The sequence below is a fragment of the Terrapene carolina genome, unplaced genomic scaffold (assembly GCF_002925995.2).
Source record: "Terrapene carolina triunguis isolate 2854851 unplaced genomic scaffold, T_m_triunguis-2.0 Scaffold210, whole genome shotgun sequence".
Taxonomy (NCBI): Eukaryota; Metazoa; Chordata; order Testudines; family Emydidae; genus Terrapene; species Terrapene triunguis.
Window position 1 is genome coordinate 6,769,673 of NW_020664561.1, and position 26,438 is coordinate 6,796,110.

At 46.4% G+C, this 26,438-nt stretch overlaps 1 protein-coding gene across 2 annotated transcripts in view; it reads left to right on the forward strand.

The window, feature by feature from the left end:
- Nucleotides 1–26,438, forward strand: part of LOC113407307 (retinoic acid receptor RXR-gamma) — a 109,465-nt gene that overhangs the window by 44,249 nt on the left and 38,778 nt on the right. Inside the window, exon 1 of one of the 2 annotated variants that reach the window (XM_026655656.2) lies at nt 9,623–9,781. The exons of the other annotated variant lie outside the window; for it this stretch is intronic. Coding sequence (XP_026511441.1) covers nt 9,733–9,781 — 49 coding nt within the window. The 5' untranslated portion in view covers nt 9,623–9,732. Of the gene's footprint in view, nt 1–9,622; nt 9,782–26,438 lie in introns of those variants that run through there. 2 annotated transcript variants of the gene reach the window in all.

Genomic DNA, 26,438 nt, shown 5'->3' on the forward strand with positions numbered 1-26,438 from the left:
TGGGGAAATGGGCGGGGCCAGGGCCCGTGGAGGGTCCTCTTTTTTTATTTAATAGATATGGTAACCCTACCTAAAAGAGACTAAAGTATTCCAGCCCCATGGAGACTAGACTACTACATGCCCCAGGCAGAGAACAGGCAGGACCGAGGTGTGCCAGTGCCCGAGGCATCCCGCAATGACAGAGGAATGACTGAGGGCTGGCCTACACAAGGAAACTAGGCTGGTATAACAACATCGCTCAGGAGTGTGAAAAATCCACACTGCCAAGCAACACAGTTAAGCCGACCTAACCCCCAGTGTAGACCGCGCTAGGAGAATTCTCCTGTCGACCTAGCTACCTTCTCCCAGGAGGTGGATTATTTACGCTGGCCCGAGAACCCCTCCCATTGGCATAGGTAGCATCTTCATCCATAGGCTACAGCAGTTGTGCTGCTGTAGCATTTTAAGTGTAGACAAGCCCTAAGTGCATGATACCAGAGCAATCCACACACTACAGAGGAAAGCGACCCTCCCCCCCCCAAGGTCACTGCCAATCTGACCTGGGGGAAAATCCCTTTCCCCACCCCACACGTATCTACCAGTTAGACCCTGAGCACGTGAGCAAGAATCAGCCATCCAAGCACCCAAGAGAAAGGACGCTTGGTGCCACCTCAGAGCCCCGGCCCTCCCTGCCCTGTGTCCCATCTCTAGCTGTGGCACATCCCTGAGACTTCAGATGGAGATGTAAAAAAAACCAGCTAGGGTGTCCCTTAGCTGAGTGTGTGTCAAAATAACCTCCTACCGCCAACTGTGTCTGATTGAGTAGGTAATTCCCCGGCAGCTGGACACACAATGGGTAAAGCTGCTGGAGATACTTAGGCAGACATAAGAGGATTCAGTGACACTGCTGATTAGTGTCCAGGGCCTCATTATGAAGGGAGGAATTGAAGGTCCCGTGATGTTTAAATGGACTTGGAATTATCTCCCCTCAGTGTCCGCTTCTGCCTGCACGGGCTGGTGCGTTCTGCAAGGTAGGAACTGCCCAGGGTCTCTCCTAGGCCTTGTTTTTAGTTCAGTGCTTCTAGTGGGTCCTTGGCTCTGCGTACTTAGGAGGAGCTTTGTGTCGCAGGATTACCAGGCCCAGTGTGGGCTTGCGGTGGAGGTGGACAGGGAGGTGGGGTGAGGGTACTGGGAGGAAGGGGGCGGCTTTGTTTACAGGTGTATTCGTGAGGCTGTTGTTTGAACATGTTGTGGTTGGTAATTGCATTAGCTGGGGGGGGCTAATTTCATTAGCTTGATGTCAACAGTTATCTCTCTCAATGAGGCAGTGGTGAGGTAAAGGGCAAGCCTGGGTTGAGGAGTCGAGGAGCGGGTAGCATGCTGGCTTCCTTTCCTCCCCCATCTTCCTGGGGGCAGTAATTACAGCTTTGGCTTTTATAATTTCCCCTCCCCACTCCCAAGGGTGCAGCAGGGTGAGCTCTGAATGGGAAAGCAACAGAACAAAGAGAGAAGGTTGAGTGAGGGGAAGGATGGTCCAGTGGTTAGCTCACTGCCTGGGACTTGGATGACAGGTTCATTTCCTTTGTGACCTTGGGCATGTCACTTACTTGCTGTGTGCCTCAGTTCCCCATTTGTACATTGGGGATCAGAGCACTGCCCTCCCTCACAGGGGTGTTGCGAGGATAAACCCGTTAAAGATTGTGAGGGGCTATGACGAGGGTTGGGGGTGCTATAACTGTCTAAGATAGAGCCCACTTATAAAAATAAGCAATATGTTCCACGCCACATTTCCTCCCAAAGGCTCTTGTAATTGGCCAGCTGCCTGGAAGGGTATTTGCATTTATGAGGAATCTGGTAGAGCCACTGATGGGCTGTGATATTTCTCACCAAAGGCACTAGAAAAGCTCCATGAACTCACACAGGACCACTCTCTCTTTAAGAAGAGATGGGATGGGGAGGTCAGATCTTTTTTTTTTTTGAATTCTTCAGAAACTCCTCAATTAGATTCTGGTTTTGGGAAACCAAACCCAGGTTGGATGGCATACGGATGACACGTTATCCGAATCCCTAGCTTTCAAGGCGGTGGGATAGGATGTTTGTCTCTGTTTTTAAAGGTCTTGTCCCAGGGTCTTTAAAGGTCTTGCTTGAATAACTTCGTGGAACTCATTGGGTCTAATGTTCTGCTCAATTACACTGACTTACAACTGGTAGAGTTGAGTGGAGAATCAGACACACTATATCTGCCTCAAAATTACGGGGCCTTGAGCATCCCCTGGATCGGAGCTAGCCATGGGCCCGAGCTGCAAACTTCAGAGCCAGATTTCTTACAGATCCTCAGCTGATGCTAATCAGCATTGCTGCTCTGAAGTCAGTGGACTCTTGTGGCCACAAGACTGGAACAGCAAGCTTCACTGGCTGCAGGTTGGGATCAGTGTTTTGGTTTTGCTTTTCCTGGATGTTGATGATGGAGCCTGAGTCTTCGTCTTTACTAAAAAAACAAACAAACGAACAAAACTGACACTATTCTGCAGCAATAGCTCTTTGGGCTGTTTCTTCGAGAAGTGTCACTACGGCATTTGGGGCTATCTCTGCAGAATACTGGAGTATTTGTTATTTAATGCAGAGAGACCAGGTGGGGGAGGTAAGATCTTTTATTGGACCAACTTCTGTTGGGGAGAGAGGCAAGCTTCCCAGCTTATACAAAGCTCTTCCTTGGGCCTGGGAAATGTACTCAGTGTCACAGCTAAATAGCAGGTGGAACAGATTGTTTGGCATAAGTAGTTAACTCATATCTCAATGGACCATCCAAGGTGAAATGGCCCGTTAACACCCCTTTGTCATAGGGGGCAAGGAAAAGCAGGGGAAGGCAGCTGTGGGGGGCGGGAGGGGGCAGTGTTAGCGGGGTATTTAATGCAGGTCAGGCCAACTTAGATTAGATCACCCATGCTGCTGTTCTCAAAACCTCCACTGACTGATGTAGGCCAGTCTGTTCAAACTTGCTCAAGCACCTAAATAAGTGGCCCGATTATTTCGTGGTGCTGATAATCTGCAGCTTCCATTGAACTAACTGGTACCTAAATATGAACTGACAGGCGGCTTTGAGCACTAAAGACTGAAAATATTGGCCTTAGTATATAATAATATCTTGAGATGCATTTCTCCTGGCTTTCGTGTGTGTGTGTGTGTGGGAGAGAGAATGTGTGTAACTAAGCAGACAGATGCTAACCTAGATCCACTAAAAATCAATAAAGTAATCCACTTACTACTTTGGTCCTTCCGCCTTTTTAAGGAGCTCAGAGTTGTTTTGTTTTCTGCTCTCTCTCCTTCTTTCCAGACTCTGAGCAAAAGAAAGGCTTGGCTAGATCAGCCTCTTTGCTCAAGGCTGGTCAATAATGTAATTCCCCACTAAAGCTTCATTAACTTAAAGTTAATGTTGCCCAGATCTCATGCAAGCACTAAAAATCAATTTGACTACTAAAAATTGGCACAGTTCTCGTGCAACCTCTCCAAAGCAAGGTAACCCCGTTCAAGTCCTGTTAAAATCCAACCTCGACTTGCACTCTTCACCACCTAGACTTTGCAGTAGCCAAGTGCCCTCACATGCTTCCCAGTTTCACAGCAGACTTGTTTCCAGTTCTAACACAGAGCCACTCACATAGCACACACCCAGTTCTCCGAGTCACAGGCAGATGTACAAAATTAACTTGGACCTTAGCAAGGTTAAATTCTCTCACCCACAGAAGCATTTGTGGTGTTATTTGTACAGGAGAAATATGAGGCTAGAAGCCTTCCGGTGGTGCAGCAGGAAGTGCATCGGCACTGTAGCTAACTGCCCCCGTGCTCATTAGATGGGTTCTGTGCAGAAATCAGTAGGTGGAATTGTATGGTCCCTAAATCAGTGGCAGTCTGATGTATTTCCTATGGCATGTCAGACGCAGGCTGCGTTCTGACAAACCATAGCAGCTTTGGCAGAGGGAGCGCCTGCCTCTAGGGCAGACCTGAAAGTAGAGCTGGTTGGAAAATAGGTTGGTTAGTAGTTTTCCCACGGAAAATGTTGACTTTTTTGTTGAACCTCCCTCCCCCCCACACTAATTTTTGTTTCTGTTTTCAGCAAGTGAACACCCACATTTTTTGCTTTTTGGCTGAGAATTGGATGTTCAGGTTTGATGAAAAATGGAAATTTTTCAGAGAGCAGGTGCTTTTCAGCCCCCCCAAAATAGTTTCAGTTGAAAAACCCAAATTTCTGTGCAAATAAAGTTTAGCTGGAAGATTTTTCAACCAGCCCCACCTTCAACCTCCATTTCTTTGGCAACTTGGCCAACAACTCTCTCTGTCTCCTTCTACCCATTTCCCCCAGCCTAGCCCCTCCTAGTAAGAAAGGGCCATTGAAATAGGGGGGAGAGGGAAAGAGTTGGAGGCCAAGTTGCCAAAGAAGTAGAGCTTGCTGGTCTGCTACGAAGGCTTCCTCTGTACAAGCCTGGACTGGCACTTACCAGACAGAGAACAGGGTCAATGCTCAGCATGGAAAGCGGCGGTAAATGCTGAAGAACAACCCTGGGGGTGCCTAAGGTTCTGCACTAGGACCAGTGGTGTTTAAGATACTTGTCAATGATGTGGACAAAACGATGAGCAATAAGGTAGCGAAACTTGCTGATGACTACGGAGATGATTTTGTCACGGTAAAACTAGGCAAAATTCACAGAACAGTCATGGTAAAAATGTACAAAAATCAGGATATGGTCACAGCAGCAAACAAATGTGTAACAATTTAACAATAAAGTATTCCAGTGTAACGCGGCGCCGTTGACACTGACCCATGGGCTGGGTGGCCCATTGAGGTGAGTCAAGGGGTGGAGGTGGTGCTTCCTCCCTAAGCCCTGCTGCCCAGGGCTGAAGCCTGAACTCGCGGACCTGTGACCTCCATGACAGAATCGTATCCTCACTGATGACCCAACATCAGTTAGGTTAGTCAAAACTGGAGAAGATGCAGGGACTCCAAAGCACCGAACCATGCTAGGAAATAGTGCATCATGATAGCAGATAAAATTCAGTAGAGACAAGGCAAAGCAGTACATACCAAAATGGAATAATGACATATCCATGTTCCTGGGTGCCTTACAAGCTATAGGCGTTCAGGAGAAAGACCTTTCTTGTGAGCAGCTTGGTGCTGGTTAAAAACATCACAATGTTAGTTTCTGTATAGAATGGGATAGAATATAATGCTGTCGTATACACAGATGTACTCTCTTCTGGAATATTGAACCTTTACTTGTCTGCATTTCACACAAGTGGCACTTTATAGCCCCGATACAGCAAAACACTTAAGCAGGCCTATACTTGTGTTTTCCCCCCCCTACTGAAAGCTAACCGTATTATATTGTCATTTATGTTGCTACATACATACAATAAAATAAACAGGCTGTAGAAGGAGGCCATGGGACTGCTGATGTATTGTTGAAAATCTTGATTTTTAAAAAATGTTCTGTCTGTCTCTGTGTGTGTTTTTCTCAGATTTAATGTTGGAATTACATGTTTTTGCATTCAATAGAACCTGTGCAGAATACAATTTTCTATTCCATAGCATAGACTCCACTCAGCTAGAATAGATCTAGTAGGATTAGTATTTTGCACGGATTCTATCTTCAGCTACACCTTTTGCTCCAAATGCTCATCTCAGTAGCCCTTTGTTGTTCTGCAACACAGTGGCACACTTGCAAACACAGACACACCTGCACTTCCAGACACACACAGTTACGTACAGGCATTGGCTGATACCCGCTGAAACGCACACACCGCCACATACCCAAAGAGACACACCAATAGATGCTGCCGCGCACAGAGTACACAGGGCCAGGATGCCAGTGTTTTCTTTTTAAAAAGGGTTTCTCTAAACTCTCTGGTTAAGGCTAAAGGAGACACTGGGGCCTGGGGCTGTCTGCGGGCTGTGGAAGAACTAGAACTGCGAAGAGTAACCTTTCCCTCTCCTGCCTGCAGAATGCCTCAGGGCTGACAGCACCAGGTCTGCCCGAGTCTAGTTTGCATATTATTAACTTCTCCCTCACTATTGCTTGCATGTCAAGTGTTCCTTCCTCCGCAGTCTCCCCGCGCAGCATCCGCAGGGTCAAGCAGTGTAGCTACTAGCTCTCCTGGCTGAGCCCTGGTGAGGTGAACCCATAGCACTGGACTGTGAGCTGCACCCAGGGCACTCAAGGCTTCCCTTCCTTCCCATTGTTCTCTTCCTCTTTCTGTCCGTCTGGCATCATAACAACCCCTTCTCCAGTCAGGCAGGGCTGTGCCCATCACCGCTGATTACAGAGCTGGCCAAAGGGTGTCACATTAGGTGGGGTTCATTTCTTCCTGACTACCAGAGGGCCTCGGGCCCTGGTGCACCTCAGTCCCTCCTGTTCTCTGGCCGTGACTCACCATAGTTTAGTCTCCTGAGGATTCTAATCCTTTGATCTTCTTCCGGTGGTTGGCTGGGTGGCCTATGAAACACAGGAGGTCAGACCAGACGAGCTGGGGGTGCCTCCTGGCTTGGAACTCTATGTGACCAAAGATGTGTTTCCCTGATGGGGGCAGTGCTGTTTGCTGACCCGACTGGCTTGCCTGTACTATGCTTGTTTTTAGAAGTAGGTACGTGGGTCCAGATTCATCATGCCCCTATCAACACTTGCGCTCATCCTACATTCTGTTCTACTAAGGTACCGCACACAAGTCAGCTTGTCTCAGTACCTCAGCCCACCTATAAATCCCCCAATAGCTAACGTCCTGTTACCTCTCTTCCCTTGTCAGGATTTGAACAAGGGCCACCAGTGATCAGAAGCCAGTGCATTAGTCCACTGCACCCCCTTGCCTCCCTCCCTCTGCCAGGGCTACCCTCATAGGGATCTCATCCTTCATCCAAGAATTAGATCCGTTCTGCCCATCTCTAGAATCCAAGGAGCGAGAGAAGCCAGGGACTCCTGGAGTGCCGTGCCATTGAAGTCAACGAGCTGAGGAGCTGGCTCCTTGTGTTCCTTTCTATTGTACACGGTTCATTTACTCTCTGGGGAGGGGAAAGGTAGACTGATGAACTGAATCTGTCTGTAACCGTGTTGCAGCCCTACGGCTGCTGGCAAGTAGCCAGCATGGTCCATGATGTCCGAAAGGTCATGCAGCTTTGATTTAATCCATTTGCTCATTGATTTATCCCACCAGGCTCTGTTCTTGGCCCCCTCTTCTTTCTTTCTTTCCATTCCTTGGGTGATCTCATCTGCTTGCAGCTTCAGCTACCATCCTTGTACTGAAACCCTGCAAATCTACTTCCCCACCCTCCGTGCAATCCTGCTGCCCAGCCTGTCTTTGACATTTGTCAGATCACTTGCTAGCAACATGGCCTGAACTGAATTATCCCAAGCCCTCTTCTCTCCCGCACAGTTCCTGCCGCTACAAACAACTCTGCCATCACTCAGACCTATAGCCTGAGAGCCATCTTTGATGCCTTGCTTGACCCATGCATCCAAGCTACCTTTAGAGCTTACTGCTGCTTCTTCCATAATAGTCCCAGCATCTGAGCTTTTCCTCCTAGCCATACAGTTAAAACACGTGCCCAACCTCTTCCTCAACCTCCTCATCATATCCAGCCCTTCTCCCCTCTGGCCTGCCCCGCACCCACCCCACCACTAGTTCATTTGCACCACCATCTAAGATCCCCTTCCTATCCCATCACTCTGGCCAGTTCACACGCCACCCCTACCCTGTCTTAGAATCTCTCCACTGGCACTTTCTTGTATCATTGCCTCAAATTCCAACTTCTTGCCTTTGCCTTCACAGCCCTCCACAGCTCTATCCCTCCTTGCTTATGTCTCCGAACACATCACCCTGGCCTGCTCCACTCTGCCAGCCATGACTGCTCGCTCATCTGCTGCTTCTACTACCTCCTGCTCCTTCAGACCCCGTCTTCAGCACCCTCCGCTGGGATGCCTACTAGAATTTGGAAATGGCTGTGCTAAGGGGCAGTTGGGCATAGCAGATATAGACTTAACACATGCTGTATAATATGTATAAATAGGGCCCTACCAAATTCACGGCCATGAAAAATGCATCACGGACTGTGAAATCTGGTCTTTTGTGTGCTTTCACCCTATACTATACAGATTTCATGGGAGAGACCAGCATTTCTCAAATTGGGGGTCCTGACCCAAAAGGGAGTTGCAAGGTTATTTTAGGGGGGTCATGGTATTGCCACCCTTACTTCTGCACTGCCTTCAGAGATGGGTGGCCAGAGAGCGGTGGCTGGTGGCCGGAGAGCGGTGGCTCACCAGCAGCAGCACAGAAGTAAGGGTGGCAATACCATACCAGGCCATCCTTACTTCTGCGCTGCTGCTGCTGGTGGCTCTGCCTTCAGAGCTGGGCTCCTGGCCAACAGCCACCCCTCTCCAGCTGCCCAGCTCTGAAGGCAGCACTGCCGCCAGCAGCAGTGCAGAAGTAAGGGTAGCAGTACCGCAATCCCCTCCCCCCACACATAATAATCTTGTGACCCCCTCACAACTCCTTTTTGGGTCAGGATCCCTACTATTACAGCACTGTGAAATTTCAGATTTAAATTGCTGAAATCATAAAATTTATGATTTTTAAAATCCCATGACTGTGAAATTGACCCAAATGGACCGTGAATTTGGTAGGGCCCTACATATAAATATTGCATCACTCACTCTTTCTGTGTTGCTTGGCTTCTTAGATTGTAAGCACGTTGAGGCAGGGTTTGTGAATGGGCAGAGCTTTGCACAGTGTCGGAGCCACTGATTGCAAATAAACAAGGCCAGGGTTTTCAAAGGTGTGTAAAGGAGTTACCCACACAAATTCCATTGAATTTCAGTAGGAGTTGGATTCCTAACATCGTTAGGCCCCTATGAAAACCCCATCCAAAATAAATAAATAATTGCTTTGTAAAACCTGTTTGAAAAACCTTACAGTGCTACATAAATCCAAATTCTAGCATTCTAGTGTCTAGCACCTTGAGGCCATTATGATGGGCACCCAATGGATGGATGGACTGTAGGAACTTTAGTTTCCGATACCGTGAGTGTGACCTTTTCCCTGTCACAATTATAATCCTATATGTATCAAACTGTTTGAAATTTTGGGGGAGGAAATGCATTATTCCCCATCCCCTAACCTGTGTGTACTTGTCTGTCCATCTGTCTGCGGAGTGCAATCTCGTTAAAGCAGGGATTGTTCCTTCCCAAGTGTTTTGAAAGCATCTTCCACAAAGCAGGTGCTACTGTAAATAAATAATAATAATAGTAGTTACAATAACCTTCATCACATTTTCATTGGTGCAAAAAACCACAACCCCCCAAACAATTTCATTCCCCTTCCCCTTGAATTTCTGACCTATACCGGTGCTGTCATACATCGATTGTTCTCTTAGCTGGTAGATTATGCCACCAGGATAGTGCAGTGTGAATTTGCAGGGAGCTGTAACAGCTGAGTGCGGAAGCCCAGCCCTGAGCTGAATCGGAAAGCAGCAGAACAACAGTATGCCAAATTACAGACGGCAGCTGCTACCGTCTTGAAGATACTATGAAGTCTCTCGTCTCGAGGATCTCTTCTAGTCTCGAGGAGGCAGCTGCCCTGGCATTGTCAGAGATTCCATGGTATCACAGAGCACTGCCCCAAGCTTGGCAGACCGTGCTGAATATTAAGGATCTTTGAAGTCGGAGGAGAGGCAGTTGTATTAAAAAAAAGAAAGGGATGAACTGAAGATTAAACATGTATGGGAATTATCCTCACTTCATTAAGTTTCCTGCTGGCTTTGGCAGTAAGTATTACACTTGCACTTGCAATCTTAGCCTTCTGGGTTAGATAGACAGACCGTTTAAATTGCCAGAGTACGTGAATGGGAAGTATTAAAGCATTTACCTAGCTTCTAGATAGCCGTAACCTTACAATGATCTCTACATGCTTGAGAGTGAAACTGTCTTATTATTATGAACCCCATCAACTGCACCACAACTGAACTAGTCTGCCTAGAAATTATGCATGCTTCATCCAAGCCAGAGAGGAATTTTTCTCTAAAGTTTGGCATAGGTTGGACAAGACATTTGAAAGATGCATGTACTTATTTGAGTGTTCTGTGAATGGTGGATATTAATCAAAACAATAGCATAATATCACATAATTATCTTTCCAATTGGACTTCTTTACCTGTTTGTGTTTTTGGAGGAAACAAATGATTTTAATACAGCAGTTTTTCCTCAAAAAACCCCGTAGAGAACATTCTCTTTTCTGTCCAGCGCAACTGCCCCCACCCCCTGGACACTGATAAATAATAGTCTGACACATTGACAAATGTAGCAAAATGGGACTTCAAGCGAAGTGAGGCAGGCGTCTGCAATGGACTTTGGTTATAATTTGTGATGCACCGTGATATGCCGCATGCCAATGGGAAACTCTGAGCTGCAGGAATCAGAACTCTTGCAGGGATTATAGGCTTTGAATTTCTTGAGGTTGATCATTTTTGTTATTCTGTGTGTGTGAGCGAAGGAGATGAAGGACAGCTTTCAGCTGTAGCCGCTCAGTTTGGGTGCCAAACGTAAGACACAATGGGCCCAATTCATTTTTGCCCTGCAGTTGGTGCAGGCACTTATACTAGTGCAGAGTGGGTATAAAATGCTGCCAGATCAGTATATTTGTGTGTTACACCTGCTTCGCATTAGAGTAAATGACCATACGCAGAGCAGAGTAATAGTGGATCAGATCCATTGTGACTCAAATTGGGCACTCAAGTGTATGCGTGAATGAATGTTTTGGGGGGGGTATTTTTGTGACACCTACAAAAATCAATGCAGCAGGCATCTCAAATTGGGCATGTGCCCAAAAATATTGGGCATTTTTTGAAGATATTGCCATTAATGGGTTGAATGTACTGATATGTTGTACCATGGATTCTCAGCCTGGCATCTGAGTTTCATAGAGACATTGGGAAGAGGTGTCTGAGTTAAATGGGAGAGGGTCTTGGCTAGATGGGAGGTGGTTAGGGGGCCGGGGACCACTGTGTTCCATTATACAAAGCTCTGGAGAGGTTTTCATTTGGCTCTTCCAATATTTATATTTAGCATTTCTCACACTTAAACTTTCCTAATGACTGCTTAAAAAAAATCAGCAATTAAGTGACAAAGTGAAAGTGTAGATTATGTTGTGAACATTTAACATAAGTATGCAAATTATTGCTAATGCAGGGTAATTCTCCAAACATGTACCTTAAGTCTGTAAATGATTCCAAACCATACTTTGAGGGCACCTATGAGGTGTCTATATAGCAATGCATAGCATTGATTTCTCAGCTAGCAGAGTTATATGAGCTAGTGTCAAGGCTCGCAAGTTGAAGTAGCAAACCTTTTTTTGTCTTCTCGGGCCAGCTTACAGCTCCACTGAAGTCAATAGCTCCATATCACTTTACACTAGCTGATGATGATGTCTCCTTGTTTTCACACACCCTTAACTTGCCCAAAACATTCCCCTTTCAGTCTGAATTTTTCTATGATTTGGTTTTGGCAGAAAGGGGAAATTTGTTTGGAAAATCAGAATAAAATCCATTTCTGAGTTGTGGGACGGGGAACCCATACTTTTCCCATTATTAAAAAAAAAAAACCACACCCTTGTTTTTGAACAGTGACACAGCCAAATAAATGAATAAAACAAATGCTGAAGTTTAAAACTGGGTAGGGCCCTACTCCTGAAGTGAGTTCCACCAGGGCATCGCTTTCTGCTGCCAAGGAGTTTGGGGCGACAGTTGTTAGTGAGTTTTAAAGGTGAATGAAATTGTTTGAGGAAGAAGAGAGATATTTTTGCTCCACCCACGAAGATCAATGCAGCTTTTATTATAATGGTGTTTTGCACCCTACCAACAGCTCAATACTTTAGGGAATTTAATTGTGATAGGGAAAAGGTAGCACTAGCATTGTCTGAAACCAGTTTATTTCATCTGTTTGTCCACTTTGAGAGGCGCCTGTCGATTGAGGCACGATAAACTGTGATGCCAACTCAGCAGTGGTTGAAGGATAGAATAGAAATTGGCCTTTATAACACCTTAATTTAACTCAATGGGTTTGACAGCGCTCAATATCATTATTAATAATTATTAATTTCTTTGTATTCTAGCAGCTCTCACAATGTGTTAGGCACTCTACACTGACATAGAGAGAGACCCACACAAAGATAAATGCTTTTGGGAGTTGGGGATTGAATGGAAAGCTTTATAAGTGACTGCAAATTCACTTCAGAGAATACTCAATGAGCCGTGCGTGTTGTTTGACAGCATATTCTCCCTGCCTGTGAGCGGATGGTTGGGTAGGAGCCTGGATGGCTGCTGGGACAATTTGTGAATGAGAGACTGTGTCTGACTTGTATTGCCAATCCTGAGCACTCAAAAACTCTTAGTCAGCTCCGCAGAATCATGATTGTCTTTAAAATGATGATTTTAAAGAAACAATACATTGGGAATTCTTTTTATTTACCTTCTTCTTTATTTTTTTGGAACCTGTGGGGTCCATTTGAGCCATATTTTTAAGCTCTTCTCTGCCACTCTGAAGATTAGAAACTTTTATTATGAAAGCTGAGATTTTTATGTATTCATGTGACTTCAGGAGTTGGGGCTTTAAGAAACACACCAAATATTGCAAAGCATGATCAAATCACGAGAGCTGGCAATACTGCTTATTTAAACACACATAGCAAAGTTCTCCAGAACCCTGTCTCAGCTTCAGGACCAAGAGGAAGCAATGGCTTTGTGTGTGCAGGGGAATCGTAAAAGCTGTAATTTTAGGATCTGTCAGCAATGTTTGTTGTATTCTACATATTTTGCACACCCTTATGGGAAAGCCCTATGGAATTTAATAGGGAGGAAATCAATAGGGATGTATAGAAATTAAATAGGGCTTTAGGATTTATTAGAAAACAATATTCTCTCTCTTCAATTGTATCACCCAATAGCATTTAGTAGACAATTATATTGCTGCTGTAGGAATCTGTAAGGAAGGACTCCCTGATCTGGTCATCAGCAGAGATCAAACTTTGGCCCTCTAGTTCTTCAGTAAAGACTACTATCAGTTGAGCTAAGGGACCAAGTTGATTAGCTGGGCCAAGCAGCGAACTGCTGTGGATCAGCCGCACAGGGATACAAACACACATGGTCAATGTGTTATGTATGGGTTGCTTTAGTAAGTTGTTATTGTTTATTAAATTCTATAGGACTTGCACATAATGGTTAACTCTAAACTTTCCTTTAAATTAAGGGGGGCCAGTGTCACATGGGAGCTTAATCAATCATGGTCCTTCTTCCCTAACTAATTTGCATGCTTCATTTCCATTAGTCGTAATGAGTCGGCGTGATGGGGGTCTGTAGATGTGTCAGGGGTTCTCATTGGCAGATTGCTCAATCCCCATTGTCACAGCTTTTTAAAGGTTCCATGGCCATACTCTGGCTCTTGGGCTCCATCAGAGGGGAGCCCTGCTCTGAATGAGCTGTTGGGCTGAGAGGTGTGGGACCCCTGCTGGGCTCTGCTTCCTCTGAAGCATGTGGCCGTCAAATGGGGGATAGGGATGATGCCCCACACTTCCCCGCTTATCTACCCTGCGCCTTCACAGCCCTGATCCTCTGCTCTGCCCTGCTCCTCACATCCCTAGTCGTCCCCCCTCCCTGCAGTATCCCCACATGTCTGCTTCCCCGCTCCTCTTGGCTCCCCACAGTGCTGCTTTCTGGTACTGGGGGAGCAAGGAGAGTGTTGTGGGGATGGGGGGAGAATAAAGCAGCTGTGTTGGATGCAGTGGGGAGATGGAATGGGGACGCAGGGATGTATGTGGGCCTAGCGGATAGGGGGGCTCTGATAGGGGCACTGGCGTTATGTGAAGTGGGGGCCTAGGGAGTCCAGTGCCTGAGTGCCGATGTCTTTGCATTCTGAGGGCTCCTCCAGGAACGTTGTCCCCATCCCTGCATACTGTATAGCCCCGTTCTCCCCGCAACACACAACCCTCTTCCCCTCTAGACCTCATGCACATTTTTGGTCTCCACCCACTGCCCTTGGCACTGCTACTAGCCCCTTCCTCCCACGCATATCCCCTACCTGCACCGACACCATGAGAGAAAATATGAAAAAAAAACCACCACCCTAATTTATTTTTAAAAATTGGTTTAATCTGCGATCACAAGCACTAAAATGTCTTCCTCATGATTGCACGGTATCACTACAAGGCAAAGGTCTGGTGGTTTGGGGGCCCTAATTGGCCATTTCCAGACCTTAACATGGTTGGATTTCTTGTGGCTCTGAATTTCCTGGGTTACTAATGCTTGTTTTGGGGATAATTCCCACCTCCCTGTAATGTTTTTTTTAACCCTCAGGTTACTGATATGTACTTTCACCCTTAATATCACCTGTATTCCATTCACACTAGCAAGGCACACATTTTTAACAATGAGTGTCATTAACCAGTGGAACAGCTGACCCAGCGATGTGATGCATTCTTCATCGCTTGGACTCTTTAACTCAAGATTGGAGGTCTTTCTAAAAGAGAGGGTCCAGCTCAACCTGGGGTTGATGCAGGAATCACTGGGTGAAATTGTACAGCCTGTGTTATGCAGGAGGTCAGACTATATTATCACCATATTGCCCCTGCTGGCCTGAAATCTCTTTGTTTTAATGTCATTTTTTGCCTACATACATAAGCAAATCAATCACTGTCTTTGAAGGCGAAACGCACTGCAAGTGTGAAATATTATGAATGATTTATCATTAGGTATTTTATTGTGAACATTTTATGTTTAATAATAAAATAGTCACTTACAAACCACTTGTAATCCAGAGTTAGTTAGCACACCTTTCCCCCCAGGCAGCATACGCAATTGTTTGGCCGCCATAAGCAGAGTTTTTTCTGGCTGTGAGTTAATTCATTTATTGTGCAATTCCACTTATTGGGTGTGAAAGGCTAATTGCAAAGTGGCTAAGCAGAAAAAGAAGGTAATCCTGATATATTTAGGGCATGTGTAACTAGGATATCATGGAAATTATGTACTGCTCTTGTCCTCTCCTGAACTTTTGTTTCACTCTTTGCTAAGCCCAGGCAGTTTTGTCCTTTCTGAAAAAAATCCACAGCAACACTATCAAATCGGGACTATTGTTATTAAACCACGAACTTTAGATCTTATTCGTAGCTGCCCGTCACCCTGAGAGTCAATACCATAAAACTGCTTAGCGTACAAATATTTACATTAATACCAAAGACTGAAGGACAATAGTGAGCATGTCCCATGAGGAGCCAGATTTTCAAAACTAATCTGCCAGAAATTGGGACTGTGAAGAGGTGGCTGGATATGTGGCTGGACACCTCCATTAATGGCTGATTTCCAGAGGCAGATTCGGCAAGTACATCCAGAGGTAGCTAGTTCAAAAGCTGGCAGGTGGTAGCAATGCAGAGAGAGCTGCAGTGGTCAGAATTGCTGCATGTGCTGCTGTTGGATAGAACCCCACAGAGTCTGTCTAATCTACCTCCAGTCTGCCTAGAGAGCAGGGCCGGCTCTGGCTTTTTCGCCGCCCCAGGCGAAAAAGCCTCCGGCCGCCCCCCCCCACGGCGGCGGCCGTGCTGTGGCCCCGCTCTCCACGGCGGCCGGAGGGGAGGGCAGCCAGAGCGCCAGGGGGAGGGCGGCGAGCCCTGCTGTGGCCCCGCTCTCCACGGCGGCCGGAGCGCCGCGCCGCCGCCCCCCTCCAGGTGCCGCCCCAAGCACCAGCTTGGGTGCCTGGTGCCTGGAGCCGGCCCTGCTAGAGAGTGGCAGGAAAAAGCCAGAAACAGTGTACAGCTTTTACCAATCCCATTTGCACAAATTGTGCATGCAATCTGCATACATTATGGAGTAGATGCCTTACTGTACAGCCTGCCTCAAATCCATGAGTTCCTGTCTGCCAAAATCTGCCAATACCCATCTCATCTCTCAGTCCCTCAACTCCTCTTCCCTGTCTAGACCCCTCACTCTGGGTCAGCCTCTTTGCAGCTTCTGCTACATCAGCAGCCCTGCCAGAGGCTAAGCACTCTCTCCCCTGGGGCCTTTGAGTTGTTTCTCATTGGAGTAGGGAGAAGGCGCTGAGGGTCGGCAAGGTGCTGGTTGACTGGCAGGCGAGAGTGGAAATGGGGTCTCAAAAGCTGGCCGTTTCCATGCTAGCCATTGGCTAAAACCCAGCAACACCGCCTGGCAGACAGGGGAGTCAGGAAACCAGAGGTGTCTGTCTACCCAGTCACTACCAGCTGTAGGTGAGATGTAGTTGGCCCCCCTGAACCTCCAAGTGATGTTGCCCTCAGGAGCAGTGTGTGATGAGTTGAGGGCCCCTATCAGCTGGTTTCAGAGTCTCCCGACCAAGGCTGAGGAGCAAAAGTGGTAACCCCTTTGCTCCCTGCCTGTCCCCTTCCCACCAGGCTATCAACGTCTTCATCAGATCTGCAGGATGCCTCCTCAGCTCTTTCTTGCCTGCCCCTGTCTCTCTGAAGCTTAGCTGCCTGCCTGTGAGATGAGGATGGTGACACTTGCCTACCAGGGGGTTGGGAGACTGAATGTGTCAATGTTCGTAATGTACGTTGAGATTCTCTGGTAAACTTGCTTTATTCCATGCAGACCCTCAGGCCTTCACCCATGCCTTCCGTTCTTTGCCGGTTTCTTGCTGCGGTCTTAGAGCTTGTCTGTACTTGTGGTGGCATGTAGGGTTCATGTAGCTACATGACACAAAGTCAGATTGCATCCAAACTCACTATGGTGTGTAGTTACATGAGGCAGTAAGAGGTTCCGGTAGCCAGGAGGCAGCGGGATGCTATACTGCTAAAAATAGCACAGAGGTGGACACTGCTTGGGCATGTAGAGAGCTGTGTGGAGTATGTACCCAGGGGGTTCAGGCCTGTAGGGCCTTCTGCTCTACTCTACTTGCCTAAGCTGTGCCTCACCGTCTATACTGTTCTTTATACCCCTGCTATATGGGCCTGCCGTGTCTGTACCCTACACACCACCATAAGCGTAGACCTACTCGTAGCTTCTTCCCTAGTCATGTTGATAGGTTTCCTTTCTGCTTCTGTTGTATGTTTCCAAGTTGTCCTGGGTCTACCCTGTCACCTCTTGCTCTGGAGAACCCAGTCCAATGCCTGTCTTGTTACGTTGTTTGGTTCTTTCCTCCAGGGGTGTCCTAGCCACCACCTTTGTCTTTCCATAATTTCCTGGCTTATCAATTGTTTTTGTCCTCTTCCAAAGCCCTTAATCTGTGATCTTTTTTATGGCCAGCTGATGTGGAGGATTTGTCTAAGGCAGCTGTTTGTGAAAACTTGCAGTTCAGGTAGTAAAGGTACTGGGGGAGGTGAGAAATTCTTCCTGACCATTGCAGGAGCCAAGACGTGACATCTGATTGCCCTAATTTCTCGAAACCAAAGATACTGTGGGCCCATTCTTCTCTAAGTGGGAATAACCAACACAGAGGAGAGGAGATGTTCCAATTCGTGACATGTCCTTGAACTCTGTTTGGGGAGGGACAGATTTCCCTGCCTCAGGGAAGAAGTGAGGGTTGACTTGGTGGATGCTCTGGGGTTTCACTATGGAATCACTGAAGCCCAGCTAAAACCCAGAAGAAACCTGTCCATTGTTGAGCTTGGTAACAAAACAGTTTTTTTCTACTTCAGCGATCCGGTACAGCCTCAGAGGCTCTTATCACAACGATCCCTGCAATATTGTGGGAATTTGCCTTATTTGCAAACAACGCCTCAAAGAATCATCAGCCATGTGGGTCGCTCCATTAGCTGTCCTGCTGCAAGTGTCCTCCTAGACACAAGGTGTCGTCTCATGTGATAAGGATGTTCCATGGACTCATCCATTCTCACTGTATAGGCTGGGAGGATCGGAAAAGTTTTTTAAATGTACACGTTTTTATTTGTTAAAAGGATACATGTGATAAAGAATATGGCTCCAAGGGGTGCTGCAGTGGCTGTCTCATTTGCCGCTGATGCTCGTTGGCATACTCGCTCGGAGATGAGAACTATTTGGCTTTGCCACAAAGTCCCCTTTATAAGTACTCATCTAGCTTGGCCTGCAGCCATGCCGCCTCAGGCTGAAATCTTGTCAGCTCTCCCAAGTTAAATAGGGTTAGGCCAGGTCAATCTTTGACTAGGAAAACTCCCAGGAAAACCCAGGTGCTGCAAGCAGCGGTGCTGCAAACGATTCAGTAGGGGGCATTGTGGTGCTGGAGGTGCACATGCCAATAAAAGTCTCTAAAAAAATCAATGTTTTAACATGGGATTTCCATAGCGTATACCTCCAGTGGCCATAGATATACGTTCAAATGCTACAGCCACAGGAGAGATTCTCTTGTACCTTGTGTGCTAGAGGGTTGTGGTGTTTGGAACAGAAGGACAAGAATTCTCTGGTCTCTGCAGCTCGAAGTGGTGGTGGCCACACATTTGTAACGGAACAGTGGATGCCTCTTGTAACTAGCAGGCCAGGACATAACAAGAAGCAGTGGCTGGACAGATTCAGATTGGAAATAAGGTGCAATGGAGTAATTAACCATTCAAATGATTTACCCAGGGATGTGGTAGACTCGTGAGCATGTGTGAAAGCCTTTAAATCAAGACTGGAGTTCTTTCTAGAAAAGATGCTCCTGCCCAACCAGAAGCGACGGACCTGATGCAGGAATTGCTAAGTGAGGTTCTCTGGCCTGTTTTCTGGAGGAGGTCTCACTCGATGATCAGAGCGGTCCCCTCTGGCCTTAAAATCTCTGAGTTCCACTCTTTTGTGTGGGAAATTGCTGCCCCCACACAGTGCAATGGTAGCCAAGGCATAGCACATGTCCTCTGAAAACTGCCAAGGGCAGTGCTCAAAATGTCAGTTCAGGTTCACGCCCCACAGGATGTCACCTTGAGCCACACAGTTACTGGCACAACAGACTGCCTGCAAAGCCTCTGGCTTCAAGAGAGCCCAGTCCTGCTGCTCATAAGCATTTCAGTCGTCTAGGTGCATTGGTTCAGCTCACGCCGACTTGGAGTTACAATCTTTACCCTTTGACTTTTCCAGTACTGCTTCCCCAAAAGGGCAGTGGGGCTGCGATCAGTCCCCAATTGGGATCAAATTTGGGAAAAATTTGAGCCACAGTTTGTGCCCCTGGTGCATGCAATAAATAAATAAATAGAAGAACCAGGTGATTTTGTAAACAGCTGATTTGGGGAGAGGGCTGTTTCTTGGAAACCCCCATCTTAAATTATCCCAAATTTGGTCTGCTATTCCTACTCTGCACCAAGATGAGACACAGCAAATTTCAAGACAATCCCAGTAAGAATGTGGACTTCAGAGTGCTTAGAACGGGCGACCTTTACAAAAAGCGATGCTCAACCTGAACTCCAACAGAGCTGGCACTGTGCTATAATTCACAGGCGGGCTCAGCCTCCTACATTTTTCTGGGACGAAGCCCAAATGTGTTACTGCTGCCTGCAGGATTCCTGAATTTTATTCTCCACCCACTTCAGCCAATGAATAAAAGGCAGCTACTGTATAGCGTCAGGGAGAGGAGACCTTTGGGACTGTGAAAACCAGGGAAGGAAGAGAGAAGCCAGGAAATCCTTGATTTGCTGATCGTTCTGATTGGCTGCTCTTGTGGTATAGCCTGAGTCACAGCTGGAGATGCCATGTCCGCACTGCTAGCTTGAGTGACGCTAGCACAAATCCAGCTACCAGTGATGGGAGACACATGCCCAGCTGCAGTGTAGACATCCTCAGAGTGCCGGAGAGACGTGGCTGAGCAGGGCAGCTCCTGTGATGCTGCAGAGTGGATCTGAACTTTAGAGTGGAATGGGCTGGAGGGGACCAGGTCTTTTCAATGGGACAGTGCAGATCTGAGCCTGGAGAAAGGAACACTATGGGAAATGAGAGGAACTCTGGCCTGAGCAGAGGAAGATGGCAAAAGACGGAGGCAACTCAGCACATAGGGTTAGCATGGTTTGAGCTGGGAAACCGAGCAGAGAAGGAGTTGGGAACACATAAGAGCTGCTGTGAGCTCCTCTATATTCTTATCACAACAGTGCACCATATTTTACTTCTAATGGTGCCAAAGGAGAATGCAGATATCTCCACAACTCAAACAGGCACGACCACCTGGGGAAACTGTCTTCCTTTCCTCAAGCTTATTTTATTTTTTCTTCTAACCATTGCACGATCTACTCAGATTTCCAGGGTGTGTGAAAGAAGGTGCTGTATAACATCGCTTTCCCCCTGCGATGGTCATCTGTCATGGGAAGTATGCATTATTTATTGAATAGTAGAGCTGATGCATAGAGATTGATGCTGCCCTTAGTCCTGTAGGATTGTGTAAAAAACAATAACCTTTCTATAGGATTGTTTTAAAACCATCCTGTAGAATTTAATAGAGAATTTTCTCTCTTCTATAGAATTTTGTTGGATGGCTATAAAAACGTATAGAAAATGTCTTGTTTTCTGTTAATTTCTATGGATGAAATCCTGGCCATTTTGAGGCCAATGGCAAAACTCCTCTTGGATTGCAGTTAGCTTTTAGAGTCCTTTCAATAGAACTGTATTACATTTTGATAGCACCCTATTGGTTTTATCCTGGTTATTTTTTCTACAAGACTTTCCCATAAGGGTGGATGCCTGTCAAGCAGTATCAGAGGGGTAGCCGTGTTAGTCTGAATCTGTAAAAAGCAACAGAGGGTCCTGTGGCACCTTTAAGACTAACAGAAGTATTGGAGCATAAGCTTTCGTGGGTGAATGCCCACTTCATCAGACGCGTCTGCTCCAATACTTCTGTTAGTCTTAAAAGTGCCACAGGACCCTCTGTTGCTTTTGTTAAGCAGTAGACTCAGTGGAAGGTTCCCACACTTCCTGCGTCTGAGAAGCTCTCTCTTCTTGTTTTGACCTTCCCACTGTGTTCTTCTGTGCACACCTCCAAGGATATTCTTAGTACTTTCTGGTCCTTTGAGAATCAAGACCTGCTGTAAATATTTTCTAGTTATGTGTCAGATAAGGCACAGTTGTCTTGGGAAGCAAAGTCTTGGATCTCTTTCTCCATAGAAATTAACCATTTCCAAGATATATAGTCTCTTAGGGTATGTCTACACTACCGCGGTAGTTCGACGGCTGGCAATCGAACTTCCGGGTTCGATTTATCGCGTCTGGTCTGGACGCGATAATTCGAACCAGGAAGTGCTCGCCGTCGACTGCGGTACTCCACCTCAGCGAGAGGAGTACCGCGGAGTCGACGGGGGAGCCTGCCTGCCGCGTGTGGACCGCGGTAAATTCGAACTAAGGTATGTCGACTTCAGCTACGTTATTCACGTAGCTGAAGTTGCGTACCTTAGATCGAATTGGGGTGTTAGTGTAGACCAGGCCTTAGAAGCAAGCTACAAATGATTTTTTAAAAAGAGCTTGTGCCCTTTTTGCTTCATTATGATACATAAAGAAAGCCCGAAAAGATCCTTAGAAATATCAGGACTGGCAAATCTGGTCATCCCTAGACCTACTGGTGGACTTCTAGAGAATCTCAGAGATGTTCCTTATGGGCTTTTACAACTTAATTGAAGGGACAGTCGAATCTTTAACACAGCCATCCTTTCTCCCAAGAGTATATTAGGTATTGGACATTAAATGGTTAAATAGACATTAGCAAAAGCAAACTTGACAACAACAGCCTGACTAAAAAAGCCTTGTTTCTCTGGTCAAGTGCTCAGCTTTCAGTGACTTGTCACTTGTAGTGCTGTAATTTCCCTAGTTTCCCATTTACTATAGACTCTTCTGGGATAGAGAAGACATACCATCCCCCACTCACACACTGGCATGCACTTATATCAAGACCCTCACACTTACATGTACTTTTGAATCCCTGAGCACACATATGCATATGCTCACGTATTTGACTGAATCTGTCTCCTTTAGCAGCTTCACTCCTTTGAAGGTGCCTGGGAAGCAATCCCCATTTATGTTTCTGGTCCCTAGACAACAACAAGGATTAGAATTTACAAACTCAGCGGCTGGGAGAGAGGCATCTGATATTTTTACACATGTCAAGAAGCAGGCAGGTGTGCAAACCTGGCCAGTTTAATCGGTTCTAACTCAGGTCCCTGCATTATATGCTTGTTTTGGTGCACGGTGCATTTGATATTTGTGTGAGTGAGCGTGCACATGTGACTGCCCTCTGATGGGTGGAATGTGGCTTGTGAATAAGGGCTCCTCTTTTAGCTCACTGAATTTGGACACCTTTGCTTTGTCCATATGGAGGATTAGTCACCTGTGTAGCACACCTATGTTGCGGCAAACTCCCAGCGTAGAGTGCATTGGTGTAAATTGTGACTTGCACTGGTGCAGCCTAAATCGGGTTCAAAAGGTTTACATGGGTGCACCAGCACCACACCAATAGCTAAACCCGCCCCCTCCCCTCCGACAAAACCTGAGAATCAAAGCTTTTTGTTCTTTTCCTGTGTCTCAGTAGCTGGCTGGTAAAGGTGGTACCATAGGTCATGCTGGCCTTAAGCTGTAATGTTATTAAAATGTTTAAAATCAAGTATTTATTGGCTTTCCTGTCAGGTATTTTTCTGCCAGTAGGGCAGATTTTAGCCATCGCTAATCTCCTCCCCTAGCCCCTATCTTTTTGCTGTAGCAATGTATTTAATCTACACATGAATTTCAAAACCAACTGTTGCTGTCTGAGGCAGACAAATGTGCTGTAATTGCCAAGACAGGCAAAGTACTCACTCAACACCTCCCTTTAACTTCAGCATTTAAACATTTGATCAATGACTGAAAATAAATAAACAAACAGACCCAGTCCTGGATCTGGAACTTATTGGAGCTGCATTTACAAAGGGCTGGGTACTTTTATGCTCGCGCTAACCACATTTGTAGTTATCCATGCTCAGACAGGGTCACCAGACTGCGTGCTGCAGAGTGTCAGCTAATCTCTGCAGGAGATGGGAAGAAATGTTGTGCACTATTGCACCGTTGGCTCTCCTTCATCAGGTATCGGCCACTGCCAGAGGCAGGATACCAGAATATCTGTGGTCTCTTCCAGCATGGCAATACCTGGCTGTGTTCCTGCAGAGTATTCAGACGCTAAAGAGTTAACATCATCGTATTGCTCTTGTAACTTGTGTCCAGCCATTCCTGAGCTAATAAATGCTACAGAAGGATAAGGGCTCAGTTCATCTTTTTCTGATGCTGGTGTGAATCAGGAGGCACCCCACTGAAGTCAGCGGAGTTACACCAGCGTGAAACCAACGTGCGTCAGGGAAAATCAGGCCTTATGTTTGGTGAGTGGCTGCAAATCTAATCTGGAGTCCAGTAAATATGAAAATTAAGCCAGGCTTTCCTGTAGGAGGGTGAAAGCTGGGGCAGGTAGATCTGAGCTCTTTCCCCTCCCTGAAACTGCAATGGGGCTGGGATTCTTGTTTTGCTCAGCCAATGGCCTGCCCTTCCCCATCGCACTGATACATTGCAGTCGGGCAGAATTTCCAGGATTCACTTGTCATGTTTCATTACCTGACGGACAGACTCTGGGACCACGTTAGCCTATTTTAAATGTCATGTGTACCAAAGTCGTCGGGAAAGGCTGAGATTTCAATCCCTCCAGGCTGCTGCTGGTGCAGAGGATTTTTTCCCCTGGATTTAGTGTCTATTCACCTCCACAATAACATCATAGTCTCTACAGCAAGTCATCTTCTTGCTGGGCCACTTGACTCTCCCCATCCCCTCTAGGCTGAAATTTTCTCTTTGCTAACTGAAGGATAAGAATAATCCTGCTGTCCCTCTGTGGAGCTGTTACAAGTGTCAGGGCCTTGTTGATCAGTTTCCTGTTGGAAAAATCAGGGATGTGGAGCCTGAGTACTTTGCTAGTGTAATTTGTTTTATTTACGCTACATACACCTGTCTTGGAAGAGGGGTGGTCGCAAACTGCACACAGACCATCCCCTCATTCAGGATTCTCACCCAAACCCCATTGCTCAGGTCCCAGCAAAGAAATCTGCACCAAAAATTGACTCTAGCGAGAGAGGTTGAGGCTAATGACAAACACTCTTGCTGTTTGCAACAGCTCCCCCAAACCAACCACATCAGCAAACCAACTACAGTGTTTTGTCAAAGAAGGTACACTGCTTGCCTGCTAACAAAAAGAACGTGTAAAACTATGTGTTACAGCATCATCTAGTGATTGCCACCATAACAATGCTATACACGCTACACTTGCATAGCAAGATGGTTGGGCTGTGATGCTGGAGACTTAGGTTCAATTCCTGGTTCTGCCATCCACTTGTTGTGTGATCTTGGGTATGTCATTTAGTCTCGCTGTGCCTTAGCTCCTTGTTTGTAAAATGGTGGCAATAATGCTTCCTGTGTCTGTTTAGACTGTCAGCTCTTCAGAGCAGGGACTATCTCCTACCATGTGTCTGTACAGCACCTAGCACAGTGGGGCCCTGATCTTGATTGGGGCCTCTAGGCCTTACTGTGATACAAATTACGACATTTTCACTTGAGAATCTTAAAGCACCTTACAGATGCTAAAGCCAAACATCTCAGGAGTATTGTCTCCATTTTATGGATGAGGAAGCTGAGGCACAGGGAGGTGAAGTGACTTGCCCTGGGTCACACAGTGAGTCAGCGGTATTGCTGGGACTAGATCTTAGGCGTGCCCCTGACTCCTAAGTGTGAGACTACTCTCTTAATTTGTGACTGGGCAAAACTCCCATTGATTTCAGTGGGGTAAGGATCTCATCCCTATGCTTCAGTGTGGTGCCACTGAAGAGGCTAATAGATAGCAGCAGCTTTTGGTTGCTGCTAACCCCATGCTGATGAGAACCAGTGGGTCACAGGGTTTTGGGTGCCAATGGTAGTTCCTTGAGCCATCCGTTCTTCAGGTTCCTATAAGTCATTGTGCATTAACAGTAACTCAAACAATGCAGCTGGAGTCCAAACAAACCTTTCTTTTTGCCGTGTGCTCCACAGAAGCCTGTCCGAGCAGCCACAAAGTTCCGTGAAGGGTAGTTCCTTGCTCAGTGTCTAGAGCTCTCTCACGTGTGGTTGACCCCCATCATTTTCCTTTTGACCAACCAGCAGTGATAGTCTCCAGCCATGTAGACAACCGGGAGCTCTTGCTTAGTCTGATTTCTTCACTGACAATGTCTTGTCTGACACAGCCAAACCGTTTGCAGTGTTGTTGTAGGCATATCGGTCCCAGGATATGAGAGAAACAAGGTGGGGGAGGTAATATCTTTCATTGGAACAACTTCTGTTGCTGAGAGAGTCAAGCTTTCCAGCTTACACAGAGCTCTTCTTCAGCTAAATACACTTGGCCTTGAACGACTGTTTCATAGTGTCAAACCCTGACACAAACCATCTGCCATATCCGTTCTTGCTCTGTGTTTAACCACAGTGTCATACTTCTGCAAGAGCAATACCATTCTTTGGCGAGCTGGTGGTTTTCTGTCCTTTTTTTTGTCCATGATTGCTTTGAAAGGCTTGTGCTAAAACTCCACTGTGAATTTTCTCCCCGACAGCGCTATCTCTCCCTGCCCAGCAGACCGCTGTTTCACGCTGCTCTTTTCAATCTGTGCAGAGTTGTATTTCCATGGATGGGAGAGACTTGGACATAAACAGAAAGCCAGTGGTGTTTTGCAGTACAGTAGTAGCAGCCAACAGTTCTCTCTGAGATGTGTCCACCTGAACGATTGCCTCTTTATTTAGATCATATTACGCCAGTGTTTGCCTGCATTGGCAATCAGTTTTTTCATTTGGGTCAAAGTAATGTCTTGCTGGGTGTCTGATTGAAACACTGACACTTTCAGAAGGAGATTTTAGTGGTGACAAAACTCCTCCAAGGTGCGATGTGAATGTGGAGAGGTAAAATCAACATCCTTGACATCTTATCTAGCTCTACACGTTTCCCTGGTGGCCTCCTCTTAGTGATTGCTGCTATCTCTGCAGGGTTGGGCTTGATAGCCACTGCTGAGTCACGTGACCAACATATTTATCCTCAGTTGCTCTGCTGATGCTTTGGCTGGATCTCACTTGATCCCCTTTTCTCTTGTTCTCTGAAGCCAGTCACCTATATGGGTGCTCACTCATACACACATGCACACATGCACGGAGACATTTAATGGCATGCAGTATTGCCAGCCCAAAAGTCATGAGTCAGTCCCCCAAACTCATGAGATTTTTAAAACTTTTTTTTTTATTTGCCGTCTGGATTTTGAATCTTTAGGGTTCATGTTTTCAAGCTTTTCTCTATAGTCAGGAGAGCTAGAAAGTTACTTTTTTAAGCAATGCAAGTCGAGATTCTCACCTATTAACATGACTCCATGAGCTGGAATTTAAAAAACAACCCACAAATGTTGTAATAATTTTTTTGGTCTTTCATAAAAACTGAGATTCCCCCATACCCACAGAACTCTGAGAGACTTCAAAAAAA